The sequence below is a fragment of the Tympanuchus pallidicinctus genome, unplaced genomic scaffold (genome assembly GCF_026119805.1).
Source record: "Tympanuchus pallidicinctus isolate F22 unplaced genomic scaffold, pur_lepc_1.0 scaffold3, whole genome shotgun sequence".
NCBI classification, from domain to species: Eukaryota; Metazoa; Chordata; class Aves; order Galliformes; family Phasianidae; genus Tympanuchus; species Tympanuchus pallidicinctus.
Genome location: NW_026294747.1, coordinates 11,114,612 through 11,136,175, shown reverse-complemented (window position 1 = coordinate 11,136,175; position 21,564 = coordinate 11,114,612). Strand labels below are relative to the sequence as shown.

Below are 21,564 nucleotides of genomic sequence, written 5' to 3'. Positions count from 1 at the left end.
AGTAGCATTCAGAAGAAGAATCATTACTACTTTTATATTGGAAACACACATAGTCAGGAGGACTGCTGCTAGTTTTCTTTTTTTGCTTGATGAAGTAGACTTTTTGTATGTATTTTCCCTTTGGTTATCCCAGTTTTTCTTGTTTTTTATCATGATTTTCAAAAATGCAACACTCCTGAGAGTGTTCAGTAGTATGAAGTCTCCTTTTTATTCTTCTGATCCTGTGACTTTCCTTAGTCACTTTCCTCTCACTGTTTTTTTCCTGGTTTTGCAAAGCTTTTTATTTTTAACCTTAGAGTATTTTCTGTATCTTCATTATGTCTTTATCTCCTTCTGTTTTTCAGTACAAATTCTTTTGAAATAACTCAGTCTTTTTCTTAACTGATAGGCTTTGGCAAATCCCATCACTCATTTGTCTTTCTAAACCTTAAATGCTCTTTTATATCACTGCTACCACTGGAACTCTGTAGAAAAAAAAGCTAGCAAGAACAGACAAAATCCCTTGTGTTTTTCCTGCTTTGCTTGGGTGGTGAAATTTCTTACGCATGGAACCAAAGGAGATGGAACTTGATAACTTGGTGTTCCTTCTGTTAATTTGACTTACTGCTGCAATTTAATGAGTCGCATCTTTGTTTTCTTCCTAGAGAAAGACAAACTAGGAGTCGTGCCTCACCCATTCAAAATCCAGTAAAAAAAATGGGAAATTAGAGTTCTTTGAATTTGTTGGTTATTAACTGCTTTGTAAAACAGGAGTGTAAAAGCAATGAGAAGTCACATACAGTTTGCTGACAACACTGACAAATATTTCAAAATGAAACAGGCTTGTTAGAACAGTTTCTAGTTATGTTTAATTGCTGCCCTTTCTCAAGACCCAGCACTTAAAATATTTCTAAACTTATGGCTGCATAAGTAAAGGGATCCTTTTCTTTTTTCCCCTCACTCATGCTCTTGTCAGGAGGCAAGAAAATGAGATAGGTGATTGTTATAAATGACTTCTGCTCATAATCTCCTATAATGCTGCTTTAACATTAATGGATAGTTAAATTCCTTTGTCCATGTTAAATAGTAGAAAGTAAAAAGCAGGTTATCAGAGGACTGTATTTCTTACTAGGTAAACATATTTAATAATGTTTGTGTCCTAAAGAAAAGCCTTACCTTAATTCAAGCCTCTCTCAACTTTCAGAGTTTAGATGCTGCTCAGAAGTTCAGATTAGACATCCACAAATTCAAACGTGCAAAGAGTTTGGTAGTCTGTTGTACACAAAAGAATTTACTTTGTGTTCTAACTCAATTGCAGGCAAATGTTGTGAATTAGCTTTTATCCTGTAAGCTATATGGAAAACGTGCCTGACTATAATCTAGTTCTTTTTCCTACTTACTTTTGTATGATTCTTCTACCTACTATTGTATGATTATTGTGGGCAGTGTTCTGTTGAGAGTAGAAAAAATAGAATGCTTTTGTATACGTGGTTTAGGTAGGAGCAGTAAGTGTTCTTTACTGCTCTGGCTTGTGGTTATTACTGTGTTCTTTTGCTTTAGTCATAAACTTATCCATTGCAACGCTTCATGAACTTTTTCTATTTACAGATTGAGGACCAAGTTTCCTTACACCAATCAGCAATCAAATCCAGGCTTTGTGCTGAGTCCAATCATGCTGCAAAGAAATATAACTGGGGAGAGTGCCAGTATCAAGGTTTCTATAGAAATCAAAGGATTCCAGCAGCCAGTAACTTTTACATGTGATGGTATGTTTCTACTTTTTGAACTGGAATTTGCTTGTAAGGCTTAGAATGGCGGATTGAGACTGCATACTTGGTCTAGGCCAGTGGCTTTTAAAGTCTTGTAATCCCGGGTTTTGGTTACAGGGATTGCTTGCGGGGGGATGTGGAAAGGTAGCTGAAGGAAGAACCTAGATGTGGGTCACTAACTCCATCAGAAAATACTGAGAAGCTGACAAATTGGAACAGTTTTCAAAAAAGAAAACCAAAGAAGCTAGAAGTGCTGTTCTATCCGCAGCTGGGAATATTAATACAGCTTTCAGAGTTTGACCTACTTTATGATAATTGGGAGAGAAGGGAGGGGAAACAGATTCAGAACTTTCATCAATTTTTTTATTCAAACATTTGCTAGGATACTTAAAGTTATTTCAGATTACCTGAAAATACAGACAAATTGCTGTTGGGAAATAATTGTAAATACTGAAATTATTCTAGCTATCATGAGATCAATGTATGCTTGTCTACATGTATCAAAATGATGCTGGCTTGCTGTACTTCAGCTAGCTGGCCCAGTTCATGGGTAATGAAGCATATTAGTTTGGGATGGAATTTAGAGGCTTGCCTTGTCCTTGGACATAAATTCATATTCTCTGTGCAGTCAACACTGCACAGCCTGTCTGTATTAAGGCTGTAACTTTGGGTGCCATCAACTTATGTCAGTTCTTGGTGATTAAATAACTGCTGCTGATAATAAATTACCTCAGGAGCAGCTTACAGCTTAGTCTGTACATTGCTGTAATCTCTTAGGCTTGGTGAAAGCTCCCATTCCCAGGCCAGGTCACCTGGCAGTAGGTCTGTACTGCAGCCCTTCTTATCATTCACCTCTGTTGGGAAGCGTAGACCCCTTAGAACTGGTTGTTCTCAGGAAGATATAAAATTGCTATACTATTCCCTTGACCTAGAAGCTGTACTGAAAAACAAGCTTCTAATGCATAAATATTTTCATTTAATGTTAATCTGTGGAACCTTACAGTTATTCTGCTTTGATTTAATACTCCTCTGTTAAGTGTAGCCTAGGAAGGGCTTATGCTGTTTATCTGTAAATTTGCTCTTCACTAATATTACAGGCTTAATCCTTTCCTACAAAAAGTGTTAGTAATGTAAAGAATTGTTATAGCTGTGGCCCTTTGTTTCTAGAAATTAGTGAAACCTTGGAATGTGGTTTATTCCTAGCCTCACCCATGCCTCATTCTTTGTAATGTCTGCTGACATCCTTTTTTTCTCATGCTGAGACATCACCAATAAACTTCAAATCTTTCATCCCTATCTATAAGCACTGAGGCATATATTGTTACTAGACATAGGTGTGTTTAAAGTTGCCCTCTTTCTTTAAGTCCACCTTTTCTTGGTAAATTCTTGCATATTTTAGCTTCCTAATGCTGGAGTAGCTTCATTATGGCTTTCAGTCCTCCTCAGATGGAACTGTAGCTTTTCACTGTTCTTATGGCTCAGTGTGTAGAGGGGGGAAACAGGCCAACTGCTGAGTTCATTTGGGTGTACCTTTTGATCTATTTGTTAGACTGTACAGGGAAGTACAAGCCTACTTGAGCAGTCATGTGTCAGAAAGAAATGATTATCTTTCAGTAAGATAGAGGGGGTAAAAAGGTGGTAACGTCTCCAGTTAGTTTGTAATTCTTCACAACACTGACAGACCTTAAGCAGAGACCTTAAACAGAGCCTATGAGTACAGCACGTAAGCTGTAAGCTGTTGCTGCACCTTTTTATTCCATCATCCACCATATTTTTTGCTGTTCTGAGTTCAAACTTACTGTTACTTGTTGTCAAGCTATACTCATTTTTCATTCATCAAATACTATTATGCTTATAGTAAGTCATCTGATAGTGAGATGAAGCACTTGTTTTCTTACAGAAAATATTGTTTGGATTTACCTGTGTATCCAGCATAGTAGTAGCATCTCTTATGAGTAAGAAGATTAGGTCAATGGGGAAAAAAAGAAAACTCTGAGGGTGCTGCTGAAAAAAAAATAAATGCTTCTGTATAGTGTTTTTTTAGGGAACTTTGAGGAACTTTGACATCATTGGCAGATGATTCAAAGGCAATCAGAAAGTAGGTAGGGAGGCATAAGGAATGTTTTTTAAACAAGCTTTCTGTGTTAAAACATCTGTCTTCTCTTCCTGCAGCAACAGCTGGTGCCTGTAGGAGAGTGAATGTGAGGCTTGACTGAGGTTATTTCCTTTGCTATGTGTTTGCTGGTTAGAAAGGAAAATTGACTTTCAAAACATTTGATACCTGATAAAAAAGCTTTGGTAGTTAAGAGTTGTATTTTGCAAAAGCGTGATGATGCTTGCTAAGATCACTGATCTGATCTCATTGTGAAAGCTGCTCTAGATAAATTAAAAGGGAAAAGATTTCCAGTACAATTTCTCTCTGTTGCAGCAGGCTTTAATTTCCTCAAAAGTAGCACAAATACAGAAGTTCTGTCATCAACTTTTAAGATAATGGTTTTTGAACTTCAGAGCGCTCTAGAGTCATTTAATCATTTGTCATCTTTGTTGTTTAACACAGTCTTATTAAAAAATAAATTTAAATGCATTTCTTGTGTAAAAACTCCTGCAAAATATATAGTGAGTTAAGTGGTTTTGTACTTCTTGAAAAATGGCTACTTTGTACCCACACTACTCTAAATATGTTTAGCATCATTTGCAATACACCTATATTTAACTTCTAGATGTCATTTCTTTAAACAGTGAGCTCTCCTGTTGAGCTTATAATAATGCAGGCACTTTGCTGGGTGCATGATGACTTGAATGAAGTGGACATTGGCAGCTATTTCCTGAAAGTCTGTGGCCAAGAAGAAGTTTTACAGAAGTAAGCCAAAGTCTTTCTCGTTCATGTTTAACTTCATACTTTTTAATGGCACAGTTACTGGCAAATTTATTTTTAATGATTAAATGCGTGAAAGTAGAAATCTTCAAAATGTAGGTGCACATTTTGCACGAAGAACAGAAGTCTTTAGAGCTCCTGTGGGATACAACAGATTCTCAACAGCTTCCCAGAAATCTGTTCTAAACTGCTATCTGTTGTGTGGAATACAATTTCTTCACATGCAGACTTCTAAAGCATTTCTGTAGATGGATGATTTAGTTTTCAGGTCCTTTAAATGTCAATAACCAGGAAAAAATCTACTGATAACTTCTAATAATCCAATTTTTTTTTTTTCCAAAGTGATTGAGTGGCAAATCCATATTCATTTTCTGGGTTAGAATGTTTGGTTTCAGTGTTAACCATAGCAGTTAAGAGCTTTAGCAAAAATGCTGGTACCAGTAGTAGCGTGCTAAAACTTCCACTGAAGAAAAACGCGATTGAGCAGTATGATGTGGAAACTCATTTACCATTTCCTTATTTTGAGCTCAGTAGGTTGCATTTAATATTCCACATGAGTTCTCTGAAAAACACTGAATATTTTTGGTGTAAATAACTATAGCTTTCATTTGTTTTACAGTAAGCACTGCGTAGGAAGCCATGAATACATTCAGAACTGTCGGAAATGGGATACAGAAATTAAACTGCAGCTCGTGACCCATACTGAAATTTGCAGAGGTCTGGCACGAACAGTAAGTACCTTCTAAACTGCAGTAGCAATTTAATCTTAAAGAGTTTGAGAGTTTGCATTAAAGGTGATGGATCTGAGATGAAATCTTCTTTTGTAATTAACCCATCAGTAAATCTGTATGATGTTGGGAATTGTGTTCTCCTCTCCTAAGAGCATGTGAAACATGGATAATGTGTCGTAAGACCAATTACTGTAGCTGGAAAAAATGCACAAGTTTTTTATCTAAACTTAAGGCCTTAGAGGAAAGCAGCAGATTTCAGAGTTGAAGATAAGCTGAAGACAGTTTTTGACTTAAATTAGACATATATCTGACAACTGAAAGGGAGGGAGGAACAGAGTTGGACACTCAGTAGCTGTTTCTCTTCTTTTCCACTGTCTCAGTGTGAGCGTTTTTTGGAGGCTATCTGTTATTTCTTTTCAATTTTGAAGAAATAACTTCATATCTTTCCACTTTTATTCCATTAGCAATGAGATGTCTAAAACATTATTATAGATGACAGGAAGTTGTGAACTATACTCAATAGATAATATTTTACTGCAGGAAGAAGATGACAGAACACCCATAGACCTAACCAAACACCTCTACAAAGTAGAAAAGCCTTTCAGAGAACCCAATATAAGGTAATATGTAGGTTTTTTTTCATTATCAAGTTAATGCTGAATTTCTGACCAAGATTTTAATGCTCTTACAGATGTGCTTAATAATTACTGTATCTTGCAGATCTTCTGTTGAAGAGCTTCTTGATATCTATCATAAGCAAACTGAAATAGCTCTGAAAAACGAGGTAAGGTCATTGCAAATTATTACTGAATCAAAAGTAGCATGGGAATGTTTACTGATAAGGCAGTTGGAGGAAAAAAGAAATTGCAGGTGTTCTTGGGAAAACCGAGATCCGAACAAGAAGTCAAATGTGAATTTGGAATAATTGGTTTTTAGATTGCTTTTTAAAATTTTATTTCTGGCTTTTTCTGTGATCTTATAATTACCTAATCATTGCAATGGCAGTGTGTCTTCCCAGTCGTAAGGTGCAAAATAACCTTTTCCTCAAAAATGCTGGAAAAGGTGAATTTAGGGAAAAAGGTCTGTATCTTGACTATGTCAGTTGTCATTATTCGTGATACATTGCCAACAGATCCAAGTCTATACAATTAAGCTGTAAGGTGTATAGTAGAATTTGCATGTTTGGAACACAGAAGTTAGTTTTACACAAAGCATAACAACATCTTACTCTGCAACTGGACTAATTTAAAAAAAACCACAGTCAAAAATAGTGGGTATTTCACTCTAACTTGAAACAGCTTTCTGTAAAATAAAGTAATTTCCCAAATGCAAAAGTCTAGCTGAAGATAACCTACTTTGCTCCTCTGGTGTCCTGGTTTCTACTGAAACAGTGTTAATAGCACACCGATGCTCGGAGTGATGGGAGTGTGATGCTGAGCTGCCTGCCAGGTTAAACTACAACAACCAGCTTAGGTTAACTCCTGATGGTAATTTAACTTGGAGACTGAAACCTTGAATAGCTTCTTCAAGAAGTACGTTTCTTAAAGTTTCTATAAGGAGCACTCTTGAAATTAAAGACTTGGTGGAAATGAAAAGTATTGTAATTAAGTCTGTTTATTAACTTTGTAGGAATGCAAGTCTCAACAAGCTGCTCTCCACTATTTACATATTCCCTTAATACCATTAGTTCATCAGATTTTTCAGTTCTCTTGATGTTTAACCACATTCTCAAGGGTAGTTTCAAACGCGATCTTATTATAGAAGAGTGAGATGTTAACTGCCCCTTAATATGATGATGTTTTTGTTACTTTGCTCTTGCAGCTGCCTCTGATTGCTTATTTAGCTGTTCACATGTTGAGGTGAGAAATATAAAAGGTTGCACTTCAGACTTATGTTCTGCTCTGTCTACAGAGTCTTTTTGAAGATGAGAGATGCATTTTGTAGGTGACAACTAAGTCCAAATATCAAGAATTATTGCTTTTAATTTTTTTACTTCCTGAAGTGACTTTCAGTACATATTCAGTAGCTGAAGTTCGTTAATCAAAGCAAAGCAGGGTGAGGTCTTTAGTAAATAACTCATAGGTAGCCTTTGAATTTGCATCTGTGGACACATTCAAATGTAAGCTAGTGTCCTTGTAATAATTTGAGAGCTGGTGAGGAAAATAGTAGTGGAGATTTTGCTTTTCATATGCTGAACAGCTGTTGTCTTCAAGTCATCAGCTTGGAAAGCAGGCTTAAACATTTACAGCATCTTCCAATTTCTAGGGTTATTTTCTTACCAGTGCAAAGTTAATTGTTGCCAGGTAACTCCCAATCCAAAAACTTCATTATTCAAATGGCTGTTTTGTTATCCATTTAAATGAAGGTCACATGAGAGTGTGTGCGTATGGAGGGAATCAGTTTATATCTTAGCAAGAGAATATTACACCAATTCCTCCTATTCTAAGTGATCCTAAGTGATGGTGAACAGAAGCTATACTTCAGGCCTTCAGAAAGAAAACAGAAGCAAATATTTTGAAGCAAATATTTTTATTATCCGTATGTATTTTAGATGAAGACTGCTAATATTAAAACAAAATCTATAATTCTTTGGATTTAAATGAAGGGTTTGTTTTTTTTTTTCTGAAGAGAATATTGGGAAGTTATGTTGAAGTGTACAATTCCCCTTCCTTTTCACCCTCAGGATGGCAGTTTGCAATTCTTTGATTTCGAATAACTATTTAGGTTGAATAGTATGCACAGCAAAGAGTTGCAAGCAGTGTTTTTCAAACAGTAGGTTCAAGGTTATCAAAAAGATAAATATGTTCTGTTACAGAAACTAGAAGATAGTGTAAATATAGTTTGAATCTATGTGTTTGAAAGAACTGAAATTGAGAAGCGTTTTCTTTAGTGTGATTCTTTCCTCACACTCCTTGAATATCTTTTTTTTAAATCTGCTTTTTAAAAAAAATCACATGGGAATTTGAGCTTAGTATCTCGTTGGACAATATCTGCCTTGAGCTAAAGGAAAGAGAAGAGGAGGCTCAGGGGAGACCTCATTGCACTCTACAACTTCCTGAAGGGAGGTTGTGGTGCAAAAGGGTCTGGCCTCTTCTCCCAGGCAAGTAGTAGGACCCGAGGAAATGGCAAGAAGTTATACCAGAGGAGGTTTAGGTTGGATATTAGGAGAAACTTTTTCTCTCAAAGGGTGGTCAGGCACTGCAATGGCTGCCCAAGGAGGTGGTGGAGTTGCCGTCCCTGGCAGCGTTCAAGAGGCGCCTGGATGAGGAGCTACGAGAGATGGTTTAGTGCTTGTGGTACTGATAGGAATGGGAGGGTGGTTGGACTGGATGATCTTGCAGGTCGTTTCCAACCTTGTGATTCTGTGTAAAAAATCTTCGTATTTCTTGGGGCACCGTGCTGCACCCTGTGCTAGCTCTATGTTTACAGCATTGCTAACTGAGCTATAAGGAAGTTTTCAGTATGGCAGCTTTTTGTTTAATCACATTGTTAAACTACAGGTAAATGTAATTGAGAAATGCATACCATCATAAAATCTTCTTGGCAATTCTTTCTTAAAAGTAATAAAGCAATATTGTGTTTTGCAGTAGTGACCACCTCAGTCTGTTCTTTCTTACATTTCTTATTAGAATCAACATAAAGCAGTGGATCACTTGATTAAGACTGTCAGAAAAATCTGTTCAACATTGGATGGTGTAGAAACTCCTGCAATAACAGAATCTGTAAAGAAGCTGCGGAGGGCTGTTAATCTTCCAAGGATTAAAGACACAGAGGTAAACTTGTACACTATAAATTACACTGTGAGGTGTGCTTTTTAAAACCAAAGGATAACATTTCATAGTCTTTGGTAGTTGCAAATACTAGCAACAATTAAGAATTATATTTTCTCTTTCTTTTTTTAATATTTATTGCTATTTTACCTGATAGTTTCAGTGTTTTTTTTAGAACAGTCATTTGCTGTTAATGTAGTGATCACTTGGAATCCAACTTGAAGGTATTTTTAAAATACTCTTTTCTAGTTCTGTAACTACAGATTTGGGTCAGAGCAACTGCTGTTCAATATTACCAAAGGAAATCCAGCTGTCCTCTAAAATCAATGCAGTAATGCTTAGATGAAGAATTAACATAATGTTTTGGGGTTTTTTTGTGCAGTACTTATATGGAAAGCAGTGTCATGTTAAAACACTAGCAGTCCCATCGCTGGATTTCTGAGCATATGGACAAAAATGAAATCTTACCAGCAGTGCAGATTTTGATGATAGAATTGGCTTACAGTTAACTTGAGCACAGCTGGTCTCATATCACTTACTCGAAAAAAAAGTCGCTAAAGGGAAGAATGTTCAAATAAAACAGCTACATAGTCTTATAATGCTATTTCAGGCCATATTAAAAGGAATTGTGATTCCTGTGCTGTTTTCTTGCGTTTTTTTGTTGTTGTTGTTGTCTACAGTTTAGTTCTGTATTTGTAATACTAAGCTGAAATCTTGCAAAATCATAGACTGAATAAATACAGCTGTTACCAACTGTTCTCTTGCAGAGAAATGCAGAACATTTATGTGAAAGGTTAGGGAAATTCAAGATATATAAAGTTTCTGCCTTTTTTTTTTTCTTTTCAAGATGAAAGTTTTAAGTTTTTGACGTAACTTTATGTTGACAAGTTGTTCAGTTAATGCATGGAAGATGTAGGTAGAGCTTTCCTTCTTCTGCAGTTGTGGCAGTTGTTTCAGCTTTTAGGAATTCAAAGTTTTCCTTTAAGTTACCAATTCAGTTTTCATTAGAAGTTGTAGTTCTTATCAGAAGTTGAATTTGGTATGAAGTCCTTCCTTACTTGAAGGGAGTAAATTCCCATGATTAGTTTGAGGCCTGCAGACTTCAGCAGCGTCCTTGATGAGGCCAGACATTGTGGTAGTACTGTATCATGTTTAGACTCCCATCTGAGCAGACCAAGGAGCAAAAAAAACAACAGATATTGGCAATACCTACTGCTCAGCTTCTTCAGTCTGACTTTTTTTTAATCTTAACTGCTCCTACAAAAGATGCCTTCCCAAAACAGCTATTTGAGCTTGAATTGATACATAATTAAGCTACTGGCTTCTGCTCTCATCTCTAACAGCCCCAAGTTTTCTCTCTACTGAGAGAAGCTTGAGTACTCTGAGCAATATTCCAATGTACTGAGCCTTGTAAGATATGTCAGGATATGTGACCTAACAAAAGGTTTTGAACTTGGTGAATAATTTCTGCATGATGTAGAACTTGTCACACTGTCAGTTATCATGAGGAACTTCAATTGAATAAAAAGATGTATTAAATGAACACAAACGTGGTCCTAATTCAGATGTTTAATAATTTCTGACCAAGTTGATTCTTAAGGGTAGGTTTCTTGGTACTGGAATTTACTCTGACTTACTGTGTAGGTATCCCTGAAATGTCGCGATGATTCTAGCAAGAGCTCGTCTGGTGAGTAGAGTTCTTCAGTTTTATTAAAAGTGACTTCAAGGTTACTATTTTAAGGAAGATATGCATTAAAGATCGCTTACAATTTAGGCTCACTGCAGCCTGAAAGTCCTCTGAAAGTGAGTATAGACCTGTTGACAAGAGCAGTTGAGGCCCTTCTGCGACTCCACATGAATTCATGTAGCAGCAGTTCTGCAACAGTTTCTCCAAAAGATAACACTACCAAGGAAGCGTGGACTGCCACAGAACATCTCCAGTTCACAATATTTGCTGCACATAGAATTTCTCCTGATTGGGTATCCAAGTAAGTAATTTTCCAGTTGTAGAAAATCATCCCTTTATGGAGTTCTTTTTTATTTACTTTACTTTGTTCTTTGTCCAGTTTTGAAAAATACTACTTGATTTGTTCTTTGACCCATAATGGAAAAGATCTCTTCAAACCTGTTCAGTCCAAGAAGGCTGGCGCATACAAGAACTTCTTCTACTTGATTAAATGGGATGAACTGTAAGTGACTTCACAATACTAACTGCCCCTGCAAAATAGGTTGGTTTTCTTAGCTATACCTACCTAACTGCTGAATGCACTCATTCAGTCAACTCTTGCTCCTAGTTCTACCCAAAGTGTTGAAAGAACAGCATGTGAGCCTTGTGACCAAAATCAGAAATATTATTCTGAATGGTATTTGACCTCTCATTTTAAAAGTGGGAATGGAAATGCTGGACAATTGCCCTATGCCAGTGTATTTATAGAGTACAACTATAATGAGTTGGGAAGATTGTAGGATTCCTTGTAATGGGAATGGCTTGCACTGCTTAAGGAATGATGAATAAAGCTTGTTTTTTGAGCAGTTCTCAGATTTTCTAAATAGGGAAGAAAAGAAGCTGACTTCTATTGACACTGATGATGAATAGTTTTTTGTTCCAAATATATCACAGCAATTTTGTATCTAATTTATAAATCTAATTTAAAGTATTTCTATAAAGAGATCAGATGCAGAAGTGCTTAATCTGTCTATAGCATATGAGAATGTTTTGAGCTACTTAAGCTGGATTTCTCTTTTTGGAGCAGGGAAAGAGAGTAGAAAGGTAGAAGGAAGGGCATGCAGAAAAGAGACACAGAACGGCAGTTAATATCTGAGAAGGGAAAATATTTTTCATTATACACACTTACTCCTTTTGACTTAGTAGTATGAGGCAGTCTGTCATTATTGAAGAGTCAGGTGAGTTCCATGTTGCCCTACACCTTGTTTCCTGACAATTTTTAAAGCTCAGAGATGGACTCCAAATAATACTCTGAAAGCCTGCAGGAACAAATTATCGTAGACCAGAAATGAAAGCTCCAGGTTCTGAAATACCTGACAGCTGATACTGCTTGGACTACCTTTTTTTTTATGATGCAATGAATTAATTGTCAGATCTTTTGCTGACAAGAGATAATGTATTAAAGTGAAAGATGTTAGACAGATTGCTTGTAAGCTGTTTAATATAGTTTGGGTGTTTTATAGTCTAACTGGCTTAGTAATATGCTGTGAATACATACCAAAAAAATCAGTCTATAAGTTACAGAAAATTAAAGAACGCTTCAAGCAGTGAGAAGGTGCCAACAAAACTCTGGGTTGGAATTATACAGTGAGGTGTATACTCCTCAGCTGCAACCTTTATGGTTGCCAGCTTTGTACTGTTTGGTGAATTTAACTTACAGTAGTTCTTAAGGGCTTGTTTCATTGGAATGGGAAACTGTTGTCAGCTTGCTCTCCAGTCAGATGTGAGAGTTGAGGAGGTGGCTAGCACAGAATTGTAAGGTCCTGGTAGTGAGCAGAGTGGGAAGACAGGTTATGCTGGGTTGTGCAGTTCTGTGCAAGGAATGTGATTTAATAGAAGAAGATTAAAGAGGCTTGTTCTACTGCCTATTAAAAAGGGTTGTTCTAAATCTAGCTACCATACAGAATTGTAGTTTAGCAGATTTTATGAACTATTGGTGCAGAAGATATTAGAGTGGAATGTAATTGCACAAAAGTTTAGCATTTGTCCTTCGGTAATTTGAAAGCAAAAGGCATTGACTGATTCTATGAATGACAAGCCTGTAATTTACTAATAATTGGTTTTCCTTCTACAACTGATTTATTTCAATGCTTTTATTTTATAGAATAATTTTCCCCATCCAGATTTCACAACTGCCTTTGGAATCAGTCTTATGTCTGACTTTGTTTGGAATCCTAAATCAAAGTAGTGGAAGTTCTCCTGATTCAAATAAGCAGAGAAAGGGCCCTGAAATGTTGGGTCAGGTTTCTCTACCTCTTTTTGATTTTAGGCGGTAAGTATCCAAAATATGGGTAAGCTTAGTAATATGATTTATTCTATATAAAGTTTAATTTACTCCCGTAATTATAGAAACTGCTTCTTTGCTGCTGAATGTAGTAGAAAGTGGCAAAGGTAGCAATCTTAAGGGGTATTCATATAGAAATAACACTGTCAGTTAAATACGTTATGGTATTTTCTTTTAACTGGTGGAAAACTTGCCTGCAGGGGCATGTTGAATGTTTGAATTAAAATGTTGGTAATACTACTGCTGACCCATGATAATGTGGACCAAAAGAGGTCATCTTAGCACCAAGGTTTGTAAGCATGCAGCAGCTGAGGATGTAATCACAACATTAATGAATTCCTTCAAGGAATCCACTGACGTTCAGATCAGGATCTGTTACTTCTAAATCATCCGTGGTTTAAGTATCAATGGACATCACTACCTGCTGAATTGATCACTTCCTTCTTCATTGAAAGAATGCAGTCTTGATGAGTGTGGCATTTCATGAATTTTAAAAGTATGTTCTGTTGGCCAGAGGCAGTTCAGTTGTTATTCGTATATATTTTAGCAGATAAAGTGCAGACAGCCAGTACATGAGTGATAGAGAATGCAAAAGAAAGTGTTTGCAGCAAGCAATGGATTCAGTAGGAATAGTGTCGAGTGCAGTGCAAAATAGAGCAGAATCCTCACAGCAGGTAAATGTACTATCCTTCCCTGTCACTGGATAAGAAATCTGCCAGAAACTGTTTTGAGATAGGAAAACTAACTTCTTCACTCACTTCTGTTAGTAGCTCTAGATATGGTGATGGCTCAAACTATTACAGATAAAATACTTTTAATCTGAAGTCTGCAGTATTTATAAGTACTATTTTTTTTAGAGTTATCTCTGTCTTGGCTGTAAAATATTTGATGCTGTGTGTTTCAGTAAGTTTATATGTGTAGGAACCAAACTACCAAAGGATTAAGTTTGATTAAATGTATCTTACCTTCTGGAAAGATGAATTTTTCTAGTCTGACAATTGAATGGTAATAAATAATCCAGCAAGAAAGAAAATCAAAATACTATATTACAAAGTTTTAAAAGATGTGTATTTTAAAACATATGTATATTTTAAAATACATATGTACTTTCAGAAATAGGCAGAACAAACCATTCCTGCTATTAACCTGTAAAAGTAACGGAGATCTCTCTGGTATTTCTTCAAGTGCAGTTGCGGATCCTCTTGTGCTCTTTTATCACTTAAAATGGAAAGTTTTCTATAATTGTCCTCAATTAAGCGTTCCTGGATTTTTCCTTCTCCTTGAAACTTCCGTTACTGGATGTATTCCAAAATGCTAATTGTTCTGGTAGCTGGTTCATGAAACTTCAATAAATAAGCTTGAACCGTGGATACCACAATTAGGCATAATGTTACAGAAATGACCACAGCGTTGCAAAACAACTTTGGGAATTACGCTTGGAATTTTATTTTTGTAAATGGTTCTGACTTCCAGATCCTACTAGAAGCTCATATTATCTACTTGTCAACAAAGACCCCCAGTCTTTCTTGGTCTCTTACTAGTCTATACTGCTTATGTCTTTACGTGTGTTTTGCATTTTTTGCTTCTACACGGTGCTCTGTTTGTTCTATTTCTGCTTTTCTATGCTGATCATTCCAAAAGGCTGCAGCTATGTAGCAGTTTAGGCTTTCCTGCACTGCGAAAATAGCTTTCTGTCTCCACTGAGAACTCAATCTGTTTTCACAAATGATCTTTCTTTCAGTCTTCAATCTAAATATTTTCCTTTGGTCTCCTAAATGCCACATTTCATAATATGTGATTACAAACATCATTTTTATTTTAATTTAAATTGCAGAATTAGTCTTATTTCATGCTGCACCGTATTGTCATAGTAGTTAGCCTGGGGAGAGATCTGTATTTTCTGTTTATGTAGAGTGCTGCAGTAAGGTGTGTTGCACAAGAGAATGCTGAATGGCCTGTATAGGGCAGCTGTAGAGTTGCTAGAGTCTAATATGCTTACAGTCTAGAGAAATTAAGTCCAGATTTGTGTAATTAAAGACATGAGGCAAATATTTTAGTTGCAGTTGGAGGTAGTGTTGCCAGTGGGCAGGAGCTAAAAACTGTAGCTAACTAAACCAAGGGAGGAATAAAAAGTCATAGATAGGCTTTAATATGTCCAACTTGTTTTCCTCATAGTAACCATTGGGCTTTGTCAGATGGTATTTTAACAAATAATACTGTTGAAGCAAACAGCTTGTGATATAATACCTCTATGTGCTTTTTCTCTCAGATTGCTGTCTTGTGGGACAAAGCTCCTGCAACTCTGGACCTCGTTACATCCGAGTCATGCTTCAGGGATGGCCAGTAAGAAAGAAAATATGGGAAGAATAGTACTGCAGGTTATATATGATTCTGATTTGTCCTGACTCCATTTTTGTGAATATTGTGACTAATTTTTACAGGAGTGGTAATAGATTGTTTTGGGGAAAGTGTAAATATTAAATCATATTTGTTAGCCAGCATAGAATAGCAGTTACTAAACTTTAAGGACAAAGAATGGAAAGCTGCTGTTAACATATGCATTTACAGTCACTCTGGTGAAGTTGAAAAAAATTGGAAATGCCTTGGTCTTAGATATCTACTTATCAGTACTGACAGAGAGTATCTTTTGAAACACTGTCCATAGAGATGTGTGTGAAAGAGGAATTTCTTGGGACAAATGGTAGCAATTCCAGTTTCTTTACAGAATGCAAGTGCCTCTCGTCCTCAATTCAGTGTTCAGATTTCCCTAAGAGAAGGTACCATGTTAGGCATGGCTTCACAGTCCCAACATGTCATTAGAGGTGATGATTAGATTGAAACCACTTGGCGTGGGGTTTTTAGTAGTTCTTGGATTAATTCCCAACTCCAAGATTGGATTGTAAAACAATGCAGTTGTCATACAGTTAAGGACAGTAGTTATGTAGAAGAAGTAAGATTGGGAATAAAAATCAGTAACCATGCCTGAAAACATTATACACGCAGAACTAAGGAGCTGAGATTCCCAAAAACCTGATGCTGCTGGAAGGGGAAGCTCTCTGCACTTTTCTTAGGAGGTTGTTGGGTTGGTTTTTTTTTTAGGTTGATTTTCCCACCCATGCTTTTGATATTGAATATAAAATTCCTCAAGCTGCAAAGACTACTGTGCATCATTCCATAGAAGCATTAGAAAAACCACTGAGAGAACGTCTCCTTGCCATTCTCTCGAGGGATAACACTATTGGGTACGTTCATCTCTTTGTAGCTCTGGTCTGTTTGTACAATGACAGTGTGCAGCTAGCGTGTAGAATGCTCATTTATTCTTGAGATTATTTATTATGCTTATATTTTTGAAGATCTGTGGAGATTTAATCAAGAGATTGAACAAAACCTGTAAAATAATGCTGCTGACTTTATAAATTTGTTTGTATTCTCTGCAGCTAGTGCTGTAATGTTCTCCTACTACTCTGACTGTTGTTTATGCCTGTTCCCACTTGGTATTTCTTCAGTTGTAAGAAGAGTTGGCAGTTTCAGTGGAGGCTGTTCATAGTCACGAAAACATTTCTAACAAGTTTTCCTAGTCATCTGCACCAACCTAATGTTAACTGCCTGGTTTTTTTCTGACTTCACTAAAATCTATTCTTGCTTCGTGCAAATCACAGCTTTGAACAACTGTTTCCATGATGTTTGAGATTTGCTTTGGCTCATCTTTAGACTTTTATGGAGGAAGTAGCCATTTTACAAGTCATGTAATTTAGTGTAAAATTGTATACAGTGACGCATTGGGGTTATGTGTGTGGTGTTCTTCAACTTGCACTACAAACTGAAATTCTTTTGTTTGCAGGCTATCAAAAGAAGATAAAGAATTTTTGTGGGAGAGGAGACATTATTGTCACAGTCATACTAATAGCTTACCAAAAATACTGGCTAGTGCCCCACACTGGGACTGGGCAAGTCTTCCAGAAATATATTCATTACTTCAGCAGTGGCCTCCTTTATCACCTTTAGCTGCACTGGAACTACTTGATTCAAAGTAAGAAAACAGAGTAAAGTTTTGTTTGTGTGTCACGCAAGCACAATAAACTTAATGTGGATTTGTGGTGACTTTCTAGGTTTGCTGATCAGGAGGTGAGAAATACAGCTGTGAACTGGATAGAAACATTAAGCGACGATGAATTAACAGATTTCCTCCCTCAGTTTGTGCAGGTAAGATTTACCATTGACACCATAGTTGTAATCTTTTGCTCTTGAAAATGCAAAGGAGTCCCTGGCCACTAGTCGTGGAAGTGCAATTGCATAAGTCTATATAAAACCTCAACTAATGTACTGGGTGGAAAACAATGTAAGTAGATGGCTGCTCTGTGAGTGTCCCCTCAGTTTGTTACGGTTCTATCAGTGCCCTAGTCATAACATCTGTTTTCATCTGGAATTAAGTTTAGACCCAATTTATTTCATTTTCTTTTCATTTAGGCATTGAAGTATGAAACCTACCTGGACAGTGCTCTTGTCAAATTTCTTTTGGCTCGGGCATTGGGAAATATTCGAATAGCACACTACCTTTACTGGTAAGATACTATCTGTTCCATTATGTGTCTAATGTTTGTTATAAGAGCAGTATTTTCAGAAAAAATACTCTGTCTTAATATGCAGGTTCATAATAATGCCTGGTACATAAAATCGAAAGCAGAAAAAATACAAATCCTGTTGTTTTGTTGTTTTTTTTTTTGTGAAGAAACAGTGCCCCTACAAAGTACAAACTTAACTTCTCTACCATATACTTGTATGTTTATAATACCTATTCATTAAACTAAATAACTGTTTTAGTACTGCATTGTTCACAGTATCTTCTATGTGAAAATTTAATTTAAGTCTTTTATTTCAGGCTTCTTAAGGATACATTATATGATCCAAAGTTTGGCCTAAGATATGAGCAAATTCTTGGAGCCTTTCTTTCAGTCTGTGGGAAAGGGCTGAGAGAAGAGCTGGAGAAACAGACCAGGCTTGTGCTGCTTTTTGGAATGGTAGCAGAAAAAGTAAAGCAAACAAGTGTATCTGGTCGACAGGTATGTATATTAAATGTTAGTATTGTTACAGAAGATAAAACTGAGTTTACTCTCAAAGAAATTCACTCAATTACGTTTTTAGTCCAAATTTGATAAAATTATATATATAAAATATGTAGGAAGATCTGTGAGTTTCTCTCTGACTTTTAGCAAGCTAATGAGTTAAATAAGTCAATGTCTGTTAAATTTCTTGTCAATTGAAGCATAAGATTGTGTGAGGTGGTGGGATAGAAAGAAGAATGATTTCTGTGTATGCTAAGCTGGATTTGGATTTAAAGCTATTACTGCTGAGGAATGATCCAGCTGTGTGAAAGAACAGAATATCTACTTACGTGCTAATTACAAGCTAACATTTTGATAGAGAGTATCTGTTTTATTTAGAAGAAAAAAAGTGTGGTATTAATATTGTACTGCTAAGTTTATACAGTAAGTTACTTATACAGTAAGTTTAATAGGTAAAGCAGTTGTAACATCTTTTGATTCCTTTGATGCTGAGAAGCTAAAATACGGGCTGTGATGTGTTTCAGGGTAACTTTGCCCAGAAGTTTCCCATAGATGCTCCAGTTAGGAATTATCAGCTGAATTATTTTGTTTGTTTGCAGACTGCCTTACAAAGTGGAATGGAACGTGTGCAGTCATTCTTCTTGAAGAACAAATGCCGTTTGCCTCTCAATCCCAGTCTTGTGGCAAAAGAACTAAATATTAAGGTATAGGGGTTTTTTTGTCAAAGTTACACATAGGCAAAGCTTTTTCAAATAGCAAAATTAATTTACTTTCTTGAAAGGTCTTTACATTAGTTGGAGAGTTTTAATTAAAAAAATTCTGATTGAAAGAGAGAGTAAAATTAAGAAAAATTATATAAATACTTATACCAAGGAAAGGTACTGTTAATAAATAATTAACAGTGATTATTTCTTCAGACTTTTTCTGCTTTGAGACCAGTAATTGTGGCAGTAGGAGAGGAAATGTATGAAAAGGTCTTGTTTCCAGTAGTAATCAAAAGAGAAAAGTGAATGACGCTGTAAAGATAAAACAATGAGTGAATACCATGAAATCAGTGAATGTGCCTGTTACTGCTTGTGCCAGGGAAGCAGACAGTAGCTTTATTTCATTATAAAAATCCAACCAATGATATTGTAGAAGCTGACAAAATTATTTTTTTGCTGAGCTCTGCAAAGTTTGACTGTTGCTTTGACAGTCTTGATTATATCATTGTGCATAACTGAGTACCTAAAGGTCTGTGAGCGTGGGATTTAATCCAGTGTAAACACAGAGTTTCTTCTGCTTTCCTTCTCTATTACACGTGTTTATAATAAAATCATGAACATGTCCTTGAAAACAGATAAATCAGAATATAGTGAAAGGCACAAATATCCAGTTCTTATAGTCTTAAGTTTTAAAAAGTTGATGGTAAAATATTTATGCATGTTTTACTCATTCTTCTATTTAGTACAAAACATTACTGTGCTGAACTGTTGGCTTTTGTACAGGAATTGAACAAATAGCAGCCAAAGGGCCCTTTGTTCAAAGGAAACACATTTGCCACAATTGCAGTGTTTTTAGTCTGAATATGCACATTGTGTCATACGTGCTTGTTGTCAGAATGTCACGTTTCCTGAACTAGCTGTGCTACTCCTTTTTGAGTAGTAACACTAAATCTTCTTGTAGGCGTGTTCCTTCTTCAGCTCCAATGCAGTGCCTCTGAAAATTGCACTGATAAATGCAGACCCTCTGGGAGAAGAGATTAATGTGATGTTTAAGGTAGGCCTTACACGTGTGTTGGAAAAATGTTAAATGGTAGTTGATACCAATCAAAGAATGATTAACTTCAGCATAGATCAGTAAGCTTAGATACTTTGTAAGCTTGTTCTTGTATATCTAAAACCATCTCATCAGTTCCACAATTAGAAAGAGATGTCTGAAAATGGCTAGTTTTTTCAGAAAGCAGCTCAATTTCATAACTGTACAACAGGAAACTTCCAGCCGAGTGCTGGCATGATACCACATAAATGAATGTTTCAGAATCTTGCAAGTATCCACAAAATTTCCTCTTTGGGTGGGAAAAAAAAAAAATGTATCTTACACATGATGCATCTATCATAACTGCTTAATACTTCTTTAAAGCTGTGTGGGAGGACTGGTAGTGGTAGGAGTTACTGCTGCTCTCTTTTAAGGACAGGTATTCCAGGGAAAACTGTACTGTCGCGTCTTCTCAGAGAGAAGCCATAAGCTTTAATTATAAAAAGGGATAAGAAGAGATGTAGCATTTTCATAAGATATCTTTAAACATTACAGTTTCAGAAGCTAACTAACATCTGAACAGGTTGTAAAATGTGAAAGTCAGCATACTGCATGTGAAATCTTAGCTTGTAGTCTATCTACATGCAAAGCTGTAAGGAAATAAGCAGGTAATGTATCCTGCACTTAAAATGTAAAGCAATTCAGATCTCCAGTTCAGTTCTGCTGAAAGCATATCATGTTTCTGTTTAACTTCTGTATTTCCATTAAGGTTGGAGAAGATCTGCGACAAGATATGTTGGCTTTACAGATGATTAAGATCATGGATAAGATCTGGCTGCAGGAGGGACTGGATCTACGAATGGTTATCTTCAAGTGTCTCTCGACTGGAAAAGATCGAGGTGCAACACCAGATGCCATCTATAATTTTTGTGCTTGTCTTTCACACTGCCTAAATTTTTGTCATGCCCACAGAGGAAATTGCTACTCAGACGGGCTCTGGAAACACTGGAAGGCCAAAAGCCTTCTTTACAAGGAAATTCAGTACTCGAAAGTCTAGAAAGTTGATTTGTTTGAATTTCCTCGTGGCAGAGTTGCATTTAAATGTTTCTTCTGGAGTCCTGAGATTCTTAGGCAATCTATCATAGACGAATAGTGGCACAAATGTCACAATAAAAGTATAAGGTTTTTCCTGATATCCTTACTGCAACACAGGAATTCAGTGGTACAACAGCAGTTTTGATTATGCAAGTTACTCATGGATTAAGAAAACATTCAAGTCAAAACTGAAATTCCAAGATATTTAGAATCTGTTGCAGTTGAGTCATAGAAATAGGGAGCATAGAAACGTGCAAAAAGAAGGAAAACTAAACTTAATCCCTTTCCCACACCCCTCACAGAATTACTGGCTTGTGCTACTTAGAATTCCTTTGGATTATGAGGTTTTTAAGTTAGAAACTTTAACATTACAGAACTCTGAGTACAAATACTGCCTCACACCTTGGCCAGGCTTAATGCAAGTTAAGTCCCTAATTCTCTATAGATAGCCAATAGGAAACAGGGTCTTTAAAGAGGGTCAGCAGAAATTTATCTCTTCAGTCAGAACAGCGTGATGAAAACTCCCAAATATATA

The 21,564-nt window shown here is 36.3% G+C and overlaps 1 protein-coding gene across 3 annotated transcripts in view; it reads left to right on the top strand.

Moving 5' to 3' along the window:
* Nucleotides 1-21,564, top strand: part of PIK3C2A (phosphatidylinositol-4-phosphate 3-kinase catalytic subunit type 2 alpha) — a 61,287-nt gene that overhangs the window by 30,613 nt on the left and 9,110 nt on the right. For all 3 annotated transcript variants that reach the window (XM_052694727.1, XM_052694729.1, XM_052694726.1), the window contains exons 4-22: nucleotides 1,588-1,745; nucleotides 4,488-4,608; nucleotides 5,243-5,354; nucleotides 5,895-5,974; nucleotides 6,075-6,138; nucleotides 8,984-9,127; nucleotides 10,769-10,811; nucleotides 10,899-11,112; nucleotides 11,191-11,313; nucleotides 12,955-13,122; nucleotides 15,404-15,512; nucleotides 16,234-16,376; nucleotides 16,976-17,164; nucleotides 17,244-17,337; nucleotides 17,602-17,696; nucleotides 18,014-18,194; nucleotides 18,797-18,901; nucleotides 19,863-19,955; nucleotides 20,704-20,833. In XM_052694727.1, coding sequence (XP_052550687.1) covers nucleotides 1,588-1,745; nucleotides 4,488-4,608; nucleotides 5,243-5,354; nucleotides 5,895-5,974; nucleotides 6,075-6,138; nucleotides 8,984-9,127; nucleotides 10,769-10,811; nucleotides 10,899-11,112; nucleotides 11,191-11,313; nucleotides 12,955-13,122; nucleotides 15,404-15,512; nucleotides 16,234-16,376; nucleotides 16,976-17,164; nucleotides 17,244-17,337; nucleotides 17,602-17,696; nucleotides 18,014-18,194; nucleotides 18,797-18,901; nucleotides 19,863-19,955; nucleotides 20,704-20,833 — 2,366 coding nt within the window. The remainder of the gene's footprint in view (nucleotides 1-1,587; nucleotides 1,746-4,487; nucleotides 4,609-5,242; nucleotides 5,355-5,894; nucleotides 5,975-6,074; nucleotides 6,139-8,983; nucleotides 9,128-10,768; nucleotides 10,812-10,898; nucleotides 11,113-11,190; nucleotides 11,314-12,954; nucleotides 13,123-15,403; nucleotides 15,513-16,233; nucleotides 16,377-16,975; nucleotides 17,165-17,243; nucleotides 17,338-17,601; nucleotides 17,697-18,013; nucleotides 18,195-18,796; nucleotides 18,902-19,862; nucleotides 19,956-20,703; nucleotides 20,834-21,564) is intronic.